A 21674-nucleotide genomic window follows, 5' to 3' on the forward strand; every position below is an offset into this window, starting at 1 on the left:
AGGTCATTTAATGTACTTTCGGAGATCTCATCTACTAGTAGTTACTAGTAACGTGAATTTTATTTTGGTTTTGCTTTAAACTTAGGAATGACAGGAGTCAAGATGAATTTATGAATTCCCCTTAATTGAGCTTGGTAATTCAGTAGTGTCATTGCGTATAGGCTTATTTCAAATGTTCACTGAAATGTGTTAAATAGTTCAAACTCCTAAGTATAACTATGATTTGCCTAAGAAGACATGATATTATGATTAAATGTGCTATTCATTAAGAATTATATGTTGTCTCTAGAATAATACCAGATGTAGCTGACTTAAAGATAAAAAGAGAAAAAATTTGTAGACAAGACACCAGTTTCATGAAAAAGGTAAGATTGTTTTCTTAAAAATAATGCATGATATAAGTTATAGCTGTTCGAATTGTTAGGTAGTTTTATATTGATCCTCTGACTTTAAAAGGAAGCCATTGAATTTTGTGGAGTTGGAAATCTCAAGTCGCCATCTTTAGCCTTCCCACATTACCGCAACCTTCTTGATGGTGTCTCTTCCAGCCTGTGTTTAAGCATTGGTGGATGCTGCAGTAGTTCTGAATTCTGCATTTGAGTAAAAGTGTCTCCCTGTAATTTCTGTCCTACACTCCTCTCCACCCCAGGCACACACACTTATTCCACTTTAATGTTTTAATGGCTTCAGGTTTTTGAAAATACTTATCACCATTGAATAAATAAATATAATGAGGGTTTTATGTTTTTACTTTGTATTTGGCATTGTTCTGTCATTATTTGGGATATAAGGATGAGGTAGGCAGGATCTCTGCCCTTAAACGTAATATGTAACCAGATTTTCATTATGATCGGTTGAATTTTGTACGTCTGTTGGCAAGTGGCTGAATTTAGAAAATCGTGACACCTAAATTTATGTAGCATATTGAATAATCTTTCTGTGTATTCTTTATCCAAAGCTTGAGCACTTAGTATTTGCCAGCTTCTGAGCTCAACACTGAGAGATAGAGTAGTATCCACGACACACATGCCATCTGGCCTCGAGATATCCCAGTCTTGGTGGATAAGTGAGCCTTGGTGTGTAGAGGTGCAGGGAACAACAGACAGAGAGCCCGTAGGAAGACAGGTGCAGAGATCTGTAATCCATGTGCTTCTTTGGCTCATTACTACAGCGTGCTTTGTCCCTGTCACCATCTTTTATTTTGCTGTCTGTATTACTGTTGATTGCTGTGTTTCAAGTCAATGTCCCCACAGTTTAAAAACTTCATTTGAAAAATGATTTCTAAAATAACAGTTACTAAATTAATGTGAATAGAGTAATTCTTTAAGTTTGGCTCTATTGTGTATGAAAAAAGTGGTTAATAAGTAGGGCAAAGGCATTAGCTCTTTCCAACTTTTGCTTTTTTCAGTATTTCCTTATATTATCCAGTTAATGAAAGAAACCGTTTCTCATAAGGGAAGAACTTTTAATCATGATTAATAGAATGAATTTTGAAAACTCACTGATAACTTTCAGGTTTTGACTTCATATAATGATAGTAAGAAATCCTGAATTTGGGGACTGGATTCATTTTATTTTATCTGGTATGACAGTGATAGAAATAATCCTTCTCTTTCCTTAATTTCGCTAGCCAACTAATTTTGAAAGGGTCCAGTTGAACCAAAAGATTGGACTATTATTCCATGTTAAATTTTGAATTCTTTTTTTTTATTATTTTTTAAAGATTTTATTTATTTGAGAGAGAGAGAATGAGAGACAGAGAGCACGAGAGGGAGAGGGCAGAGGGGGAAGCAGACCCCCCGCTGAGCAGGGAGCCCGATGCGGGACTCGATCCCGGGACTCCAGGATCATGACCTGAGCCGAAGGCAGTCGCTTAACCAACTGAGCCACCCAGGTGCCCTAAATTTTGAATTCTTAAAGTTGTTCTCCGAATTAGTTATCCTTCGATTTTATAATTTAAAATAACTGGCTAAGCATTTGTTACTGTTAGTATAAACCACTTCTTTTTAGTATATTTTTCTTTTGGTTCAATCTGTTCACTTTTTTTGTAAATCAAATTTTATTTTTACAATTGGACACCCTTTTTCATTTACCTTCCAATTTATCCTATCAGTCAAAATGCTGTTCGGTTTTCTTAGGCAGCTTTATCTGGCACCTTATGGAAATTTCAACAAAGACCTAAAGAAAAAAAAGTTGGCATTCTGTAGTCAGGGGATGATGGACTGCCCTTTGGATATTACTACCCAGCCTAAAACTGCTCCACCTGAATGTTTTAGGGACGTCGTAGACATTGGGTCGATGTTTGAAAGACTGTCCTGGGGCAGGAGGCCCTCACAGTTTACCCTGGGAGGTGCTCCTTCACAGCTTCTTTCCTAATGAAGCTGTACTTGCAGACACAAGGAAAAGCCACTGCCACTCAGTATCTAGTGTCTCACCAGGCAGGGCTCCTCTCCTAAAGCTATAATCCTGGCAGACTGTCACCAGATGAAAGAGCTCTTGTTAATGGTTTCAGCAATTCAGGGAATCACTTAGCAAAAAAGGTACCAATTATTACGAAATAAAAAATGCACTGGCATTATTTAATTTCTCTGAAGTGAACAACAGTGTAGGCCTCCCACATGCCCAGCCTGTCCACAGCTCCGTGTCGTCCACAGTGGGTAGCAGTCCCCGTGCTTTTATGAAAGTGGACTCCTTGCTTCGTTTTCTTTGCAGGTTGCCACCTAAGTGTACATCTGTCGATTCCTGAACAGTACAGTGTAGTTTTGTCAGTTTTTGTATTTTGAGTGAAAGGAACCACTTGTTACATGTCCTTTTATGTTTTCTTTCATTCAGCTCTACTTTGGTAAAATTCATTCATATGTGTAGCTGTATGGTGTTGCATAACAGGAATATACCACAAGTTATCTGTTCTCCTGTTGGGGACATGTGGATTGTGGCAGACAGGGCTGCTGTGAACCTTCTTGTACATGTAGTGTACCGCATGTAACTCCCATTTCTCTAAGGCCTCTAGGAGAGGCATTGCCAAGTAGTGGGTTCTTCAGGTTGATTAGACAATTCCAGACCACTTTGTGAAGTCATCACACCAGCTTACACTGTATTATTAGAGTTACATCATGTTAGATTTTAATGGTGTCTAACCTGATGGGTACATAGTAGGTATAATATCAACTTGAATTACTTAAGGAACCTGACATTAAAACTCCCATGTGTGCAAGCTTTAATGTTAATGATGTTTAGGAACCATAGGATTCAAGAATAGAGTTGGAGAGGGCCCAATATATAGACTGTTGTTGCACACCCAAGCATAGAACCATTTGAGAGAAGCAGAATCTGGATTCAGAAGACTGTGTTGGTCTTGTTCAGTCCTTTCCCCTAAAATGAACAGTCAGATGAACCTGCTGAGAAATAGGCCTGGGGTGTTAAGCTAAAGTCCCTCCACATATGAGTGAATAGGCCCCTAGTCTTAACCCTGGCTGAATATTAGAATCACCTGGGGTGGGGCGCCTGGGTGGCTCAGTCATTAAGTGGCTGCCTTCAGCTCAGGTCATGATCCCAGAGTCCTGGGATCGAGCCCCGCATCGGGCTCCCTGCTCAACGGGAAGCCCGCTTCTCCCTCTCCCACTCCCCCCTGCTTATGGTCCCTCTCTCGCTGTGTCTCTCTCTGTCAAATAAATAAATAAAATCTTGGGGGAAAAAAAAGAATCACCTGGGGAGCTTTGTGCTTCAAAAATATTTGGGCATCTCCACTAACCAGCTAAATCATATTGGGGGTGGGCAGTGGGGAGGGTAGAAGCATGGTGGTCATTCCACTTTCTCAATGATTGTAGTTTACAATTAGTGTTGAAAACCAATGCAACAGGTTGAGTTAATTACCACATAGTAATTAACCACATAGTCACATAGTGACTTTAAATGGAGAACACACTCAAATTTCTGTCAGCTCTCACTTAGCAGCTGAACCTATACTCAGGAATGCTTTAGATAGGAAAAGCTTTTCCATTCTGTATTAACATATTGAGATTAGTTTGGTTTAGGGGGAAACCTTTTGCAGTCCCTGGAGTGTTTCTGTAACCTCTTCCCTTGGCTTGCCTTTGGTCACTCCACACCAAAGTGTAGTGGAACCTGCAGATGCTCTTCCTTGGACAGCTCCTAACCCACCTCACAGGAGATTGCCTCCAAAGGCAAGAAAGCCTGAGTATATTTCCCCTTAGCCAAATGTTTTTTTTTCTTTTCTTTTTTTTTTTTTAATCATTGCCAAGGCTGTATTGCAGAAGTATCTCCCGTAACTCTGTCAGCCATTTCAGCCTTTTCCCGAATCAGTCTATAACTTGCTTTTGTGTTTTCAGATTATCACTAAAAGCATCTCGTTGTTTACACTGGTACTCTTTCTTAGCTGCTGTTTTTATTTCTGGTTCATGCTTAAACTCTATCTTAGCTGGTAGTTGTATATCAGCATACTTGTTGATGTTGATAATTGTAATACAGTTTGACCCTCTGGTTATTAGCTTAAGTTTCTCTTCCATGTTAGGTAATAAGACCACCTTTTAGGAGGTTATATGCATATGAAATCTGCCTGTACTACTTTTAAGCAAAATCATCTTTTTCCTCTGTCGCTTCCCTTCTCAGAATGGGCAGCAACTGTATCGCCACATATATTTGGGCTGTAAAGAGGAAGACAATGTTCAGAAAAACTATGAGCTACTTTATACTTCTCTTGCTCTTATAACTATTGAATTGGCCAATGAAGACGTGGTTATTGATCTCATTCGATTAGCCATTGCTTTACAGGTATGCTTTCATAATCTTTCAGTGAAGAAAACTTTTTTTTTTTTAATGAACTAGACACCATCTTTAAAGTGGTGTTGCTGTTGCCTTTATCCAAGGACATGAATTTTAAAAGGGAGCTTTCTAGTTTTAAATAAAAAATACTCCAAGTTATGGTCATACTCATTCTTTTAACAAATACTGAGTGAGCATCCGCTGTGTGCCACATTTACTCAGAAACTTGGGAATACTGTGACGGGGGGCAGCATGGCCCCTCCACCCATAGTCTTAAGTCTAGTGGGGAAGAGGGTCGTTACATAGTCATTACATATGTAGCTGTCTCATTGGAGTGTGCAAAGGACAGTGTGTGATGGGAATATGTATCAGATATATTTTAGTGTAAGATACATATGGGTACGTGTGCGCATATATACACCCACACACACACACGTATGTGTGTATTTGTGTATCCCCTCCACCCCCCAAAAGACTTTCCTAAGAAAGAGCTATTTGAGAGATTGAACTCTCCTGTAAATGGACATTTATTCTCCTTTCAGAATTCTTTAAAAAACAACTTCTTAAAAGGTAACAGTTTTGTCGTCACTCCAAACGACTTGCGGTTTTTCCGTATAATCATAGAGAAAACACTAATGGAGCATAAGACCTTTATCTGTCACAAGCTGTGTTTGTTTTTTTATTAAAGGACAGTGCGATTATCAATGAGGATAATTTGTCCATGTTCCATCGCTGTGGGATCATGGCGCTGGTGGCGGCGTACCTCAACTTTGTAAGTCAGATGATAGCTGTCCCTGCATTTTGCCAACATGTTAGCAAGGTAAGATGTTGGGAAAAGTCCTTCGACTTGATTTTTATATAAAAATGGCTGATTTTCCTCTGGACTGCTGATTATTTTTAATTTTGATGATTTGAGTATCAAATTATAAAGATAATGCTGTAAAAGTATGCATCACTTTTTCAGTAGTGACTTAACTGAAACTAAACTAAAACTACAGCTAGTGTTTATACTTTTCCTTGATGCCTGTTGCTTTAATAGAATTTTTTTGTATAGTGGTCAAGTAGAATGCTTGGTTTTCTTCTAGAATGTCATGTGAATTCTAATATATAATTGTTTTCCTTTTAAGCCATTATGAATCTTAGTATCTAAATTATTTTTAGTTATACTATTTTATACGATTTTAGTTATTGTTTTAAATCAGTCTACTTGAGCCAGGTCTCAAAGGTTGAAGGAAAACATCTGTTAGAGATTTGTCTTGTCATTCAACTATATTCAGCTTTTGTCAGCAATAAGTCATTAAATAGCTACTTACGCAATTTAATATGAGTTTCAGAGCCTCTAACTTACTTGGCAGAGGAAGTCCAATGTAATTTTTATTCTTTAAAGATACTGGTCAAGGAGAGCCTCATTTTTCTGAAATTGGAAGCACATCTCTCAGTCCATGCTAAAATGCAGGCTTTTAGTGCATTCTAAGAAATAAAACTCATTCATTCGTTAGACAAGTGGTTGACTACCTGATGCCTGCCCTTAGAGATACAAATGCTACAAAAGCAGAGTGCCCCCCTCTCTAAGTTGCTCATGTGCAGAGGGGCCTGACCTCAGAAGTACGTTGAGACCTCAGGCACGTGCTACAGAAGAGTGAGAGTGCCCATGGCCTTGGGCTTTGTCAAGGGGTTTCCAACGCAGTGGCACTCGAGGTGTTCTTATCCTTTTGTCGTAGGTTCAATCAGATGCGGAACATCATTGTTTTTTTATTACATGTATTATTTTATTGTTACAGTTTTGTTACCTTCTGGATTTTTAAAATAATAAATGTGAAAATAAAATGAACCCTGCTTGTGTGCTCTAAATATAGCTTAAATTCCAAAATAAAGTGCTGGTATCTTTCCAAATGTTTAATTTCAGTGTTTTGGTTTTCCAAATTTTCAGAGCCAGGTCCTGAGGAGTGAGGTTTTTGATTTTTTTCTTTTGTTTTTGGATATTTTTCAGGTTATTGAAATTCGAACTATGGAAGCCCCTTATTTTCTACCAGAGCATATTTTCAGAGATAAGTGCATGTATGTTAATTCTTTACATTTTAAGGAAAGGGCACTGGCTTGAGAAACCTTTCAGTGATGATTACAAAGGAGTAAACTGTTAGGCTATTTTCGTGTATTTCGTATTTCTGTCATTTAATGCATCTGACTTCTTTCCCTTGCTATAAAAGTTCTTGTACAGTATAAGTGTAGACTCATGCACACACAGAGTCGATCTTTGATGAAAAAAATATATCTTACCTCTTATCTATACCTCCATACTAATTTTAGTATGGAGGTATATCTCAAATATAGCATGTTCTCATATATAAATAAGCATTTCCTTAAGAGAATACAGTATCCTAGTCAAGACTTTCAGCACTCGTAGCTAACAGTACTCACAAAATTGTGGGACAGAGAGTGTATTAAGAAAAATCAGTGTTATACCCTTCCTTCTCCCTTGCTCTTAAAATAAGAACATATATGTGAACAATACTTTATTCAGACTTTGGAGCTGTAAAAGCAGTGTAATATTGGAAGCATCAGCATAAAATAATGTCAGACAGTTTGAGAAGAAAGTGGACCTTTTTATGTGATTGGGCAGGTGCTTCCTATCACTTTGCTGGCTGATAGGTGTTTCATTAGCAGTCGCTGAGCTACAGTTTGATTTTTCTTCTCTCAGAGTTTTAATTAGGTTAAAGCTGAATTTAGTCCTCTTCGTCATTTAATGTGTGAATACCCACAGAATAATTAAGGCTGACTTCCCCATTGGAACGTTACTGGAGAAGGATTCACAGCAAATGCTTAACATATGGGACCACATACCATGTGCTTTTATAGTCAGATTGGTCACCAAAAATACACTGATTTTTCTATCACTAATTACCTTTTAAGTTGTGTTTATATTTATATTTAGGCTTGGATCTAGCATGCCTGCATGTTAACTTATTTTTTTTTTTTCATGTTAACTTATTTTTGCTCAGTAATTTAAATAATGCTGAATGACTTTTGTTATGATCAACCTGACAGGCTTCCAAAATCTTTAGAGAAGCATGACAAAAATTTATACTTCTTGACCAACAAGATTGCAGAGTCACTAGGCGGAAGCGGCTATAGTGTTGAGAGGTTGTCGGTACCGTATGTACCCCAAGTCACAGGTAAGAGGAGGGTAATTGGAACTCTAACTCTGGTGATGATGTTTCGGTAGTTTTTCCATTAACACAGTTAGCAATGAAAATTCATTGTTTGTATACTTACTTTACCACAGTTTTTCAAATGCTTAGGTTTTACTTTCACTTAAATTTTGCTCTTGAAAACCTTTTAGTAAATCTCTTATGATTTTATCATGAACAAACGGAGTCTTTAAGTGATTGTTAGTATTATACTTAACATATTATTGTACTTCAAACAGAGGAGCCCATGGGTATCTTTCTTCATTAACCCATATTGTGTTCGGCTTATGGAAATATATGTAAATTGTTGAATGAGTGATTTGTGACTACTGAGCTGAATGAGTCAGGTAACTGCCGTCATTGGAAGCGCTGACTGCTTTGTAAAAAAAGGCTTCAGACCTTTTAAGTTAAGAATGTGTTTTCCTCTGTGCACCATGTATTTCTTTCCGTTCTCTTCATTGCCTCAAGTAATTCTGTTGTTTTTAAGGCAAAACTGCATGGTGTCTTGCATTTAGTGTTTAACAACTAAAATCAAAGTGTCTCTGTTCTGCGCCTTCATTGTCATTTGATGATCATATAAGTATTAAATTTGGCAGAAGAACTACTTCTTGCTTTGGGGACACCTTTGTTCTATATGAGAATTGTTTGACTTAGGCAGTTTTCTGGATTAATCACTAAAAATAGCACAATCTTTGTAAATAGCTATCTTTTTTATAATGTGGATCCAAAACATACACATTTATTACAGTGATAGTTCGTAATCCTCTGAGATGTTAATGAATGCTTTTGCATTTTCTTTTACATTCTACACTATGAAAGTTCTATACCTCATGAATTCCTTGGGGATATAACAGTGGTACAGTTTTGTAATTTAAAACATTTTTTTAAAAAGACCTTAAAAATATTTCATTCTTATAATTTGGATTTAGCTCTCTTTCCTTCAGGCAAAAAACCTCATAAACCCAGGCACAAGCACAAAGGTAAATCCAAGTGTCAGTTTGGCCTGCCCTTCCCTCACCTGTCCTCTAGGAAAGTAGCTTAATAAAATTTGCCTTTTAGAAATGGAGCCAGTGGCCCGTATATTTTATGTAGTAGTAAGTTCAGTGGTTATTTCCCTTTACCTTCCCAGTAACCATAGTATATTTTCACCTTTGTTGTTTCCTTTTACCCTGTTCCTTTAACTCTTTTAACAGATGGGACTCTTAACAAGTAACAATTTTTAATGAAAATTATGGTACTTGTTTTTTTTAACAGATGGTTTGCTCTCCGCCCCCCCCCCCATAGATGTATTCTCATTCTTAATGCCTCTCTATCATTGACTGGAAGAATTCTGAATATTTCGGTATATATTTAATTTATGTAACTGCATAGAAATCCCTCAGTGTGAATAAGGTTTTTCTGATTTATAAAAACTTTGATAGTTTAGAACCAGTTTATGGCATGTACGCCCTGCCTTAATGCAGAGTTTGAAGATGCAGTGATGCTTTATGGTATAATCAATTGGTTATTAAAAATTTTTTTTGCTGTGTAACCATCAGATATTCATTTAAAAAAATCAGGGATTTAAGAAGAATATATCAAAAGAAAACGCAAAACATACTTAGTTTGCTGTGTATCATGCATATACCTATCATCATGAAAATATTAGCAGCCATTTAGTGTGCATTAACTCTGTTCCAGTCACTGAGATAAGCACTTGTATTCATTTTCTCATTTAATCCTTAAAGGTTTGGTGAAGTAGGTAGCATTATCTTTGTTTACAAATGAGAATAATGAGGTGGAAATTAAATAATTTCAGTAGGTAACACTACTGTTTCCCATGTACATAAAGATTGTTCAGTCATCCCTACTGATCCAGATTGTTTCTTTCATGTATTCCATAAACCTTGACTGACTGCCTACTATATACCAAAAATTGGTGTGGTTTTGAGGGTAGAAAGATGTTAAGGATTAAAATCTGGTGGAGAAGGCGGACACATGATTGAAATATAATGGTAGTTGGTTCTAAAGAAAGAAGAAGTGGTCTGCCTAAAAGTTATTGAACTGTTGGTGACTGACATATAGTAAGTGGGCCCTAAATATAAGGTGGTTATAGCATTTTTCTTTAATCTCAAATTCATCTAGAACTTGAGTGAATAGTGTAGGTCTAGGCATGTGCTAAATACTCCTCCATGAGGGGGTACCGTAATAGATCAATCAGCTAGATCAATCAGAAGTGTCAGTGGCTGTAGTAAACTTGTATAGTTAAATGTTTATGAGTATTTACAGTTCCAGCTTCTATGCAAACAGAAGCAAAAACAAAGAAAATAGGTAGAAGTCCCTACTTTCACAGAATTGATAGTCTTTCTCAACTGGGTTCTTCATCTGGACCACAAAGCACAGAAGATGATTTGAGTGACTATTTTCTCAGTTCCCCCCATGATGGCGTTTTACCAGTTTTATTCCAGATGCATAGCAAAGAAGCTAATTCATTATACAATTTGTCTCGAACAGGACAAATAACTGGACAGTTACAGCAGACCTTCAGGGCTATGATCAGAGAAGTTTGGGGTCCCAGGCAGCAGCTAGGAGAGCATTTGGTGGTCCAGGTTTGGTGGGCCAGGCATGTCTTCCAAAGGGAACAATTCCTGGGCTGAACCTGAAGCAGGTGTTAGGCAAGTGTTTTCTTCAGAAGTGTGATGGCATGTGTGAAAGAAGGGACATAGGCAAGAACGTGATTCTTCAGGGAATTAGTATGAAGTTAGCGTACTTGGACTGAATCAGAGGAGTAGGGTTGGGAATTGTAAACACAGGTTGCATATTTTGCACTATTCTGCAAGCAGTGGGGAGTCAATGAGTGATTTTAAACAGGGTTAGGCATTGTACAAGTATTACTCTGGTGGTATTACAGCATAGTGGAGATGGAGCACCCATTTAGAATGCTCGTCAGTAATTTCCAGGAGAGAGGACCATGGCCTGCACTAAGTGAGAATACAGAGAAGTGGGTGGATTCTAGAAAAACCTACAAGAAAGAATTTATAAGCAGTTGATTGGTATGAGGGGACAAGGAGAAAGCCAAAGATTTGTCTTGGTTTCTGCCTTGGATGCTTGGGTGGATGGATGGCACACCACTGAGGGTAAGAGTGGAGTGTATTTGCTGCTTCAGTTGCTTTTGTTTTTTGTTTTTTTTTTTGGAGAGTTGGGTGATATGACTGGGTTTAATTGAAGAAAGAAAAAGATGCACATTTTAGATGTAACTGTCTATACGTTGTTTTGGATCTTGGATGACAGAATGGAGTTTTTATTCACAGAAATGAATAGGAAAAAGTGGCTAGTTTAGGGAATCAGCCTCTTGCTGAGTATCTTTGACAGTGAGCAACCATGTAGGGTGCCCTCTCGGCAGTTAAGAGTCACAGATGGGTTTTGTGTGGGAGTTCAGAGGTTGTAGTGAGCATAGCTCTGTCTAAGAATTGCTTCTAAACTCCCAAGTCCTAGTTAGAAACAATAAGGAGAGACGATGGTCACCACTGTGAATGAATAGCAGACACAGGAAGCAGAGCAGGAGGAGGGATGGGAAAGTGACGAGGGCACAGCAAGCAGTGTCTGGGACGACCCCAGCCCATCTTGAGGATGGAAAGCAGCGGTCTTCCCAGAGACCAGTATATCACTATATCAGACACTGAGATGGTGACAGGGACGTTCTTTAGACAGCAGGACGGTGTAGTCCGTGGAGGCTGCAGTGAGGCTGCTTTCAGTAAGCTTGGAAGAGCAGGTCAGGAACAGACGCAGGTGGCCCACAGGGACCAGGGGCATTATCTCCGTAAGCTCTGTTTTAGAAACCTTACTTTCGTGTAGATGTCCATGATATCTGATTAGAGTTGTACCTGGGCTTTTCTGCAGTCACCTGTAAGCACGTGATTGTATAGGTCAAAAGAATAAAGTTCTGAGAACATAACATTAGAGTTTCCCATTACGTTTTATTTTCTTCCCTTTAAAATTTTTTAATCTTAAATCAACTCCCTCTGGACTATGTTCTCATTGGTTTTTGCCATCCAGTGATTCCTTCCCTGCCCTCACGCCTCTCTTCCCTTTTTATTTTTATCTTCGACTTAAAGCTGACTTTACTGTGCTCCCCATCAGCCTTTGTATGTTAGCCTAGAAATCCTTTATGGGGTTTTTTGTGAGAAACAGGCTGCTATTCCTCATTTTGAGTTCTGATGAGGCCTTGACAGCTGACCAGCTTAGAAGGTAAAAGCAAGTCAGCAGTGATGACCACATACTACTTTGTAGCAGTTCTATTGATGTCATTATGTTTGGTAATTTATATCAAAGCACATGATCGTGAAGAAAAAGAATACAGTGTCTAGGTCGTAGTCATAGCCACAAGCAGGAGATGGGGTATTTTCAGTCTGAAAACCGTAGCAGCGCAATCTGTATTGATGTGTCACAGTTGAGTATGTATTCATCTGTACCTACAGCCTTCTTACAGCAGAACCCGAGTGAATCCTGCGTGGGATAGGTGCAAAGCAGAGTTTGTCACTGAATTCCTGCTGTGATAACCGAGATAAGGCATTAAGTTACATGTCTTAGTACAAGGCCCAAGAAATGTTTGAAGGGTGCCGTTGATGGAAGGGTGATGGGGAAGATCAATCATAACTGTGATAGTAAGTTTTTGTATCTGAAAGAAAGAGGGATAAGTAAAAATAAATGGAGTAATATTTAAAATTTTAAGGAAGTGATGTAATATTCATTTAGGCCTTAGAAGATGTGAGAATTTGTGTAGTGGGAGGATGTAAAGAAGGACAAGAAATAAAGTGTTTCCAGTAGGGGTTTCTGTTTCTAGAAAAGCATGGAAGGCAGGAGGCCAAAGCACGCTCAGAGATGGGAAAATAGCACATTTTACTTGAACATTAGATAAATTAGGGAGCAGTTGAAGTTACTGTTGGTAGATCTGACCAGAGACCCCAGAATGGCTTTTTAATTCATCAAGAAGTGGGTGGCTTTGTGGAGTGATGTGGTTAGTGTTTTAAGAAACTTAGGATATGATGGTGGCATATAGGGAATATTGTAGAAGGGGCTATTACTGGTGAGGATGGACTGGGTCGGTGATTCTCATCTGAGGGTGATTTTGCCCATGCCAGGAAATACTTGTCTATCCTGGAGACATTTTTAGTTATCACCACTGTGGGGCAAGGAGAGGTGGGGTAGCCCTACTGGTTGCTAGTGGGTAGAAGCTAAACATTCTGCAATACACAGAAAACCCCCCCACCACAAGAATTATCTGGCCCAAAAGATTAGTAGTGCCAAGGTTTAACCCTGGCTAAGTTAAGTTGTAATAATAATCATAGGTTCTTAGTGGTTTAAAGCAGTAAAGATTTGTTGCTCAAATTAACTGTGCATAACTTCATAGCATCCATATCTGGAATCCAAGCTGATGGAGCAGCTGCTCTCTAGAATGCTGCTTGTTCTTTATTGGCCAGAACTAGTTACATAGTCCCTCTAAACCACAGAGAAGCTGGAATTGCAGTCCTACTTGCTGCCTAGAAAGAGGGTGAACAACCATATTTGATCACCAGCTTCAATTACCACCATGGAAGGCTACCATGGAGTAGAAGTGGTCAGTAAGAAACCAGTTTCTTCATCTGTGCTGGCCTTCTTGTGGTTCTTTATTCTTGACTCTTTCCGTAGAAGAAAATCACAGTATGTATAAAATAGGATTAGAGAGATGGGGTGTTGCCAGATTATGAAGTGACTGTGCTGTCAGACATAGATTCTAGACCTGAGCTTCCCAGCTGCTTTTGGGAACATTTCAGATGTGTCTGGATATTGATCTCCTTAGCCCTTCTAGTAAATGGGTTGTGGCTGGGGCAGTCAGAGCCTACAGTGTGAGCAGCCTCTTCCATTTTACTCTGACATGTTCTAAACCCAACTGTAAAAACTTGGGAAGCTCTGTATCAGTGTGTGGGCTGTATTTGTTTTAAAATTATAATTAAGACTAAAAATGATTTACTTTCAAAATAACACTATTAGCAGTATAAAAGGGAGAGATCAGGTAGGAAGCTATCCTAAGAATTCAGGCAAAAAAGATGCAGAATTTTAATGATGGCCCTCTTGAAAATAAATAGGGCAGTGTGACATAAAGATGGTTTATTAGAGATGTTAAAATTGGGTTTAGAACATGTTGAATAGAATTGACTAATAGGAAATTGGAAATACTGAACTGGAGCTCAGAAGAGAAAATATACTTGTCCAGTTCAACTGTGGTTGAATAAACCTCTAATTCTATGTATTGGAATACATAAAGTGGCTTCAATTTTTTTGGATGAAACCGTAACTATTAGTTGTTCTCCTTGCACCCTGTCCTTCTCCATTGTGCTTCATTATTTCTGTAACTATTTGTTTATTTTGGGTCTTATCTGTTAGACTGTAAGCTGGTATGGACTACATTCAGCAGTCTGTCCCTAACACCTGACATGGTGTCTAATCACTTTATAGATTTATTGAATGCCGAAGGAGAAAATCGAAGTAGAAAAAAATGTGTGGGGGGAGATTATAATAAAAAAAAATTCAAATTTCCACGAAATGGTTAAGCTAAAATGGGCCTAGGGATAGCTGTTGAACTTACTGGGTGGGAAGACACTCTTTTGAGAAGAGTGGTTAAGGGCAGGATTATAACTTCAGGGGTTAAGAGTAGGTAGTGACAGATTACAGCAGTTGGTTCAGACCAAGCATGTTTGCAAAAGTGGGGAGAAAGTAGATTATCTAGAGCACTGAAGTGAAGGGTAGGTTTTTCCGGATAGGTGAGGAGCCGGTGGAGTTGAATGGCTGGAAAGGGTGGCGAAGGAGCTATTGACTGAAGCAGCAGATCCTTTCAGTCCACAAATGTGGTGCATGGTAAACACTTGCAGACATGGGTTCCTGAGCTAGATCCATAGTTAGTGCACAGCTTTCACTGTTCAGGGGAGAAATGAGAGATATAAGGGCAATATTGTGAGTGTTCAGTAAAAATGAATGTATTCAATTTAGATTATGTAATTCCTCCTTTTAGTGTTGACTTTTGTTTTTTATTAAACTATTAGGGTAATGGTAATGTTGCTGCTCTGAATGCCCCTTTTTGGAAAATAAAACTGTTAACTTTAGTTCACCCCATCAGTTTTATTTTTTTTAATCTCCTTGATAAAATTTAAAAGTCTGAGAACACAATGCTTCATACATTTAGAAAGAGCAAAAAAGACAACTGTTTATTTTCTGAGATTTTTTGAAATCTGAAATAGGTAGAGTTTTTAAATGATATACCATTTCTAACTAGCAAGTAATGGGGGAAAAAACCATTTTGATTTTAGATGAAGATCGACTTTCTAGAAGAAAAAGTATTGTGGACACCGTATCCATTCAGGTGGATATTTTACCCAACAGTATTCCTTCTGATGATGTGGTAAGTTGCTGAAAGTGTATGGCAGAGTACTTTCTTGAGATAGGTACCAATTTAAAATAACTTTTTGCCCCTCCATACTTTCAAACAGGAGTAAATATAACTCTAAATTATCCCCATATCGACAGTGCTATTAGTAGACATTAATCTGATTTAGCCTTGAGCTTATTTTTTATTTTACTAAACTCATGTCAGCTCTCAGTAAAGATACATAAACTTAACATTGTGTATTATGAGGTCTTTAGGCTTTACATTGTAATTTAGTGTAATAAAAGGAACTGTGAAACAGAACTAAGTTTTTATCAGAAATGTTAGGTAAGGCCTGTTATTAAATTGGGAGGTGCTCCAAATTCTATTTATTTTTAAAGATTTATGAAACAAATTATGAGAATAAAGGGAACTGTACAATCTCATGTGAAGGCAAGTACTATGTGGAAGGTTTCAAAGCCTCATCTGGGAGGGAAAATTTTTTATCCTTTGATAGTAACTGTAATGGATTTAATGTAGGCTACACTGTATCAGTGCCCTGTGTACTCTCTAAGGACTGTGACTTATTTGAAAGGTCAGAGATTTGATGCTCTCCTCCTGTTTCAATAGAACACAAAAGTGTATCCTGAGTTTTAGGAAGAAGAAAACAGCCAGTATTGTCTAAGACTTACTCTGCACAAATCACCAGAGAATTTTTTGATGGTCAAGTAAAAATGCTGAAATACCAGGATGTCCGCCTCCTCCTTGGAGTTTATCTGTTGTTTGCCTTCCTAGGTTTTTCATTATTTCTCATGGTACAGTATAAATAATTAAGAGATTATCCATCTAAGAAAAGGGGAAGGAATTTGCCTGAATTCATGCTGTCACAACGCTCCCCCCTCCACCTCCCCAATCCCTGTCAGTCTTCAGGAATTGAACTTTTTGGTGGCCAGTTCCAGCCAATTAGCTTACATCTTTTATGGTGTTCCACTCCCCATTAAGTAGAACCAGTCAGTTTCATTAAGAAATTATCAGCAGAGTGTCAAGAGTAGTTAAGAGGCAGTTAGTGTTCATTTTGAAATACAGTGGGTGTAGTTTCTTGCCAGTTTAAAGCTCAAGAAAAATCATCTTCCTGTTTAAATTCACCTCTTGAAAGCCATCTTAATGTATATACTTTTTTACTGGTCAGGAGGGTATTGTGCTAGCTCTGTATTTTAATGATTATGAATTTGTTGCTGTTACCTTTTGGGGGAAAATTAATCTAAAGCCTTAGTTTATCAAGAGTGCAGTAAATTTTATTGAGTGGTATCCCATTCTCTTTTTGTTAACCATTTTTATTTAAAAAAAAATATATATATACATATAGCACTTCAAGGTGTTGCAAAGAAATCAATCTATTTTGATAAAAACATTTTATCATTCTGGGGCAAAAAGAACTAAAGAAAATATTTGCATTGTATAAAGACTTAACTATAGGAAGAAGATTCTTAAACATACATTTTGCAATTAAAAGTCCATTAATACATTTGTTAACTTGTTAAAGACCCTGTTTTTTCTTTGCTATAAGTCCTAAGTCAAATATGCTGCACACCGAGCATTTGAAAAGTTAAGTACAGTTTCTTATAAGATTTACCTGAGCACATTGGTGTTTCAAACTCATTTACCATTATGGAATCTGATTTTGCATATTAGGAATGACTGTTCAAAAACCAGAAGACAAAATAACATTACCCTCTAGACTAGAACTAATTAATTTCATAGCATGGAAAGGAGAAATACACGTCAATTAAGTGCTCACCAATTAATGGTGTAACAAAATATCAAACTATGAATAAGTATATTTGCTAACAGTCAAATAAGAGAATTACTCATTTAAAAAACAGTACTCTTGTATTTGATAAAAATTATTTGAAATTTTATATACATAATCCCAGTTAATCCTCAGATATATCCAATATCTGCTTTTAGAGCTTATATATTTTTTTAAAGTCAGAATGTTTAGATGAGATCATAGCAAACTTATGTTTTCCATAGATATAACTCAAATTGTTACTGTAGTCTAATGAATAATCACCACTCAGTTCTTCTTTCTAAAAGGTAATAGTGCTTAATTATTTGGGGGAATGAATGGGAGGCTATACATATTACATTTTCAGTGCATATTGAATTTTTCTTTGTACAAAATTAAGTCACTGGTTGGCTAAAAAGAATTGTCATTTATTCTAGGATAAATAACAGATCTTTGTTTTACACACTCCTGCCTTTTCCCATAAACGAATAAAGAAACTTGCATGTGTGCTAACAAAACAAGTCTAGTATAATATGAGTCGGAAGCTGCTCTGCTAGGTGCTATAAAATTAGTAAGATATCAGCGGAAGTAACATAACAACTAGTCTGATTGGAAGAAGACAAACACATTTTATGTAGGCTCAAGGGTGTTGTACAGTCTAGGTTAGAGCTGTAGATCATGAATAAGGCAAAAGTCATCAAGAGTAAAAGGAGTGTTGAAACTCCTCGAGCCTGGTGCCTTTGCACCATTTCTCCAGAACACACAACTGGTGTTCTAGAGAGGCAAATAGACCGTAGTTTGGTTGGGCACCAAATGAAATAGGTGGCTTGTACTTAGTAGCTACACTGTATGAAAAATAGGAATTGTTGAACACTAATATAAAGCAGTTGGTCTTTTTTTCCTTTTTAAATAGGATTCACAAAAGGAAAGAGTGGGAAACAAGATTGAAGCCAAATTATAGAAGGTTTTGTCACCTGCCTGAGGGCTTTGTGTGTGATTTGGTAGGAAGTAGGGAAACACTGAAATTTGGGCAGTGTCATTATCACGGCTATGCTTTCATGAAAGGAATCTCAGAAGCGTGGCTAGGCTGAACTGAAAAGAAGGGACCGGAGGTAGAGAGGCCATCTAGTAGATCCTTTTACTAGTCTACATTTGGGTAAGGAGGACCTGCAGTAGCCAGGCTGGAGATAAGGTAGGGGACAAGAGAGCAGTAGCCTGTTCCAGAGCAGGATGGGCAGGTCCAAGAAGTAACTAAAAGGGAGTCCGAGAAAGGAGGTTAAAAACAAGAAAGGAGAGGGGCAGAGTGACTGTATCATGATCATCCGAATTAGGGAAAACAAGAACCAATAGAGAAGAGTTCTTGGAATAAAGGACTTTAACTTTTCACTTACCAGGGATCAAATAGGTAATAATTCACAGTTATATGTAACAAGGAGGCTGGCCTCATAGTTCTTCTGTGCTCTTTTCCCTGTACTGTAGTTGCTTCTCAGAAGTCTAAAACTCCTAACCAGTTGTAAGAACGACAGTGGGTTTTTTTCATTGAGGTACTAGACTGCTGCTAGGTACAAATAATTAATGAGCCAGAGCCTAATCCTGTATATCTGCTCCAAATATCTAGAACAAAGCAACTGAAGATTCCCAAGTTTAATCTGACTTCAACTAGAAATATGAACCCTCAGTAGAAAAACTGAGGTAGTGGAACGCTTGCTGCTTGATTTCCAGCTAAAGCCTTTGTATTACAGAGAAGCTAAGGTGCAAAGCATGAAGTCTTGCTTTCGTTAGTCTTGCTGCCTTAGACTTAGCAAAAGAAGCTCATGAGCTAAAATTAGGGATGACCAGAGGCCCAGGCAAGTACTCAGGTATCATTTCATAACTTCTATTCAGAGATACTATAGTAACTGGGTGTATTGCTCCCCCTGAAAATGTGCTGGTGCCGTAAAAAGTATTACTGATTTTTATAAGGCAATTGATTTCATGCCTTTTATATATCTCAAAGCAAGAAATGGGGGAAGCTTCTTATTAAAAGGTATTTCTGGAAAATAAGTGTAGGTGGTTGACCTTAGAAGACCCAGAATATGAATGTTTTAAGATGTTAATTGTACTCATTTGAACACTTCCCAAAGTAGTGGTGATTCTTGCTTCTAAACCATTTAAAGTTTTCAGTTTATTTTTTATTTGTAAACTGTATATGGCACCAAAATTATAGAGGGTGTAAAGTATACTTAGTTTTCATGTATTACATAACTGAACTGTATTGACGTTATTTTCTCTGCCTTGACTCTCTCAAAGCACTGTTCACTTAGGGAAGCCTAGTTCAGTCAGTGGGCCTCAGGCCTGTTGCACACTCCGTGAGTGGAGATGGAGTTCTGTAACTCAGTGGTGGTTGGGTTGCCTACAGGATGCTGATCCTGCCAGCCTAGCATTAATCCCTGCAGTAGGCCACTGGTACCGAGGAGGAAGGGGAGATTATGGGATACTGTGGAGGATAATCACAAATCCAGCCAGCACAGAGAAGAAAAACAACTATAAAAGTTCTTAGATGACTTGTAACTAGGTGAAGGTGTTACTTATATTGACCTTTCTTAACTCTTTATTTTACTTAAAATCACTTTTCTCTAGGTTAGTAACACTGAAGAAATCACCTTTGAAGCATTGAAGAAAGCAATTGGTGAGATTTTTGTTAACTCTCCTAATGATTTGCTAGCTTATCTCTGTCTTAGTACTTGATGAGGTGCCAGAATAAACAGAAGCAGCATGGCATTTGTGCGTAGATCTGTAATTGATTTATTGAGCTATGTTTTTTATTTTTTATTTATTTTTCTTAAAGATTTTTTACTTATTTATTTGACAGAGATATAGTGAGAGAGGGAACATAAGCAGGGGGAGTGGGAGAGGGAGAAGCAGGCTTCCCACTGAGCAGGGAGCCCGATGTGGGGCTCGATCCCAGGACCCCGGGATCATGACCTGAGCTGAAGGCAGATGCTTAACAACTGAACCACCCAGGCGCCCCCCAGCTGTTTTTTAGACTTATACTTGTCCTGTCTTATCAGAGGTAGTTCTGCTCTGTACAGTGACTGTCCTAGAATTAAGAAAGCACGTCAGTATATTTTAATGCCACACTTATTTGGTAGCCAACCTGCAGGCTACTCGAACTTCTTAGGAGAAATAGCATGCTTCCTTTTGTAGGACATGGGGGGATGAAAATTCTGAATAAATTGAGTAACCTAACAGGCACACAGTAGTGTGATTAGAGGCGTGTTTCTAATGGGGTAGGAGAAAGGAGCTGGCTGAGATTGTTAGCAGGTAGGCATGAGAGAGGACCATGTTAACTCTTGCTGTTTTATCGGTGAGATCATCGGTGCAGAGAAATTACCAAACTCTTCTGAGATCACATAGCAAGTAAATGCTGATGCCAGATTTTGTACCCACATTTGACTGACTGTAATCTTTTTACTTTGCATAAAATATTACTGATTTTTTTTCTCCTTTGTCCCTTATGGAAATAAGTTTTATATGATTTGCCTCTTTTTTAAAATTTTAAAACGGTTCTTTCAATTAAGTATTGATATAAATTACTGCTAGGCTAATGATACCTTGTTCTCAGTTATTCTAACTGGTAAAGCAATATAGGGTGGAAATGGGCTCTCATCTTTTCAGAGCTGTTAGAAGAAAAAAATTAGTATCAAGGAAAGTGGAGTGCTCTAGCACCCATCATCCATGAAGTAAAATCTGACCTTTTTTGGCTTAATCCATTAGAGGATTTTTGAATTATTGTAATACAATGTCAAATTTACCAAAATAAAATTAATTGAATTCAGTAAGCAATTTTGAACATCCATTATATGCAGTATATTTTGAGATGTTTAAAGATTAATAGGACGTCATTGGGTGCGTGGCTGGCTCAGTTGGTGGAGCATGTGACTCTTAATCTCAGGGTTGTGAGTTTAAGCCCCATGTTGGGCATGGAGCCTACTTAAAAATAACAGTAACAACAGGATAGGACATGTTGAGAAATTTACAGTCTAGGACAGTGGTTCTCACAGTGTGTCTGTGGATCCCTCAGTAGCCTGTGGTGGCTCTTTCAAGGGATCCTTCAAGCAAAAAATATTTTCACCTAACAGTGTCTTTACACTGTTAGCCTTTGTACTACGTCAGATAACAGGAATGAAGGAGACCGTAGCATCACACTAGTCTAGCAGTGATCATATTCTTTAGTACCACACACACACAGTTACTTTAAAATGAGATTTTATTTAGGAATGCTCTTACTGTAAATTATTTTATTAAATCTCAACCCATGGGTACGTATCTTTGGGAAGTACACATAAAGCACTTCTTTGATTGCCTTGATTTGCAAGCTGAACTAGTTGATTTTTTTTTAAAGATTTAGAGAGAGAGTGCACAAGTCGGTGGGGGGAGGGGCAGAGGGAGGGAGAGAGAGAGAATCTCAAGCAGACTCCCTGCCAAGCACGGAGCCCAACACGGGTCTCAGTCCCATGACCCTGAGATCATGACCTGAGCCGAAATCAAGAGTGGGCTG

At 38.0% G+C, this 21674-nt stretch overlaps 1 protein-coding gene across 4 annotated transcripts in view; it reads left to right on the top strand.

Annotated features, from left to right (window-relative positions):
* Positions 1-21674, top strand: part of EFR3A (EFR3 homolog A) — a 109608-nt gene that overhangs the window by 78669 nt on the left and 9265 nt on the right. For all 4 annotated transcript variants that reach the window (XM_081816557.1, XM_081816560.1, XM_081816558.1 and 1 more), the window contains 7 exons: positions 290-365; positions 4627-4788; positions 5468-5599; positions 6770-6837; positions 7825-7952; positions 15290-15381; positions 19754-19802. In XM_081816557.1, the coding sequence (XP_081672683.1) occupies positions 290-365; positions 4627-4788; positions 5468-5599; positions 6770-6837; positions 7825-7952; positions 15290-15381; positions 19754-19802 (707 nt within the window). The remainder of the gene's footprint in view (positions 1-289; positions 366-4626; positions 4789-5467; positions 5600-6769; positions 6838-7824; positions 7953-15289; positions 15382-19753; positions 19803-21674) is intronic.

Source organism: Leptonychotes weddellii, chromosome 4 (genome assembly GCF_054177405.1).
Source record: "Leptonychotes weddellii isolate Sample4059 chromosome 4, ASM5417740v2, whole genome shotgun sequence".
Lineage (NCBI taxonomy): Eukaryota > Metazoa > Chordata > Mammalia > Carnivora > Phocidae > Leptonychotes > Leptonychotes weddellii.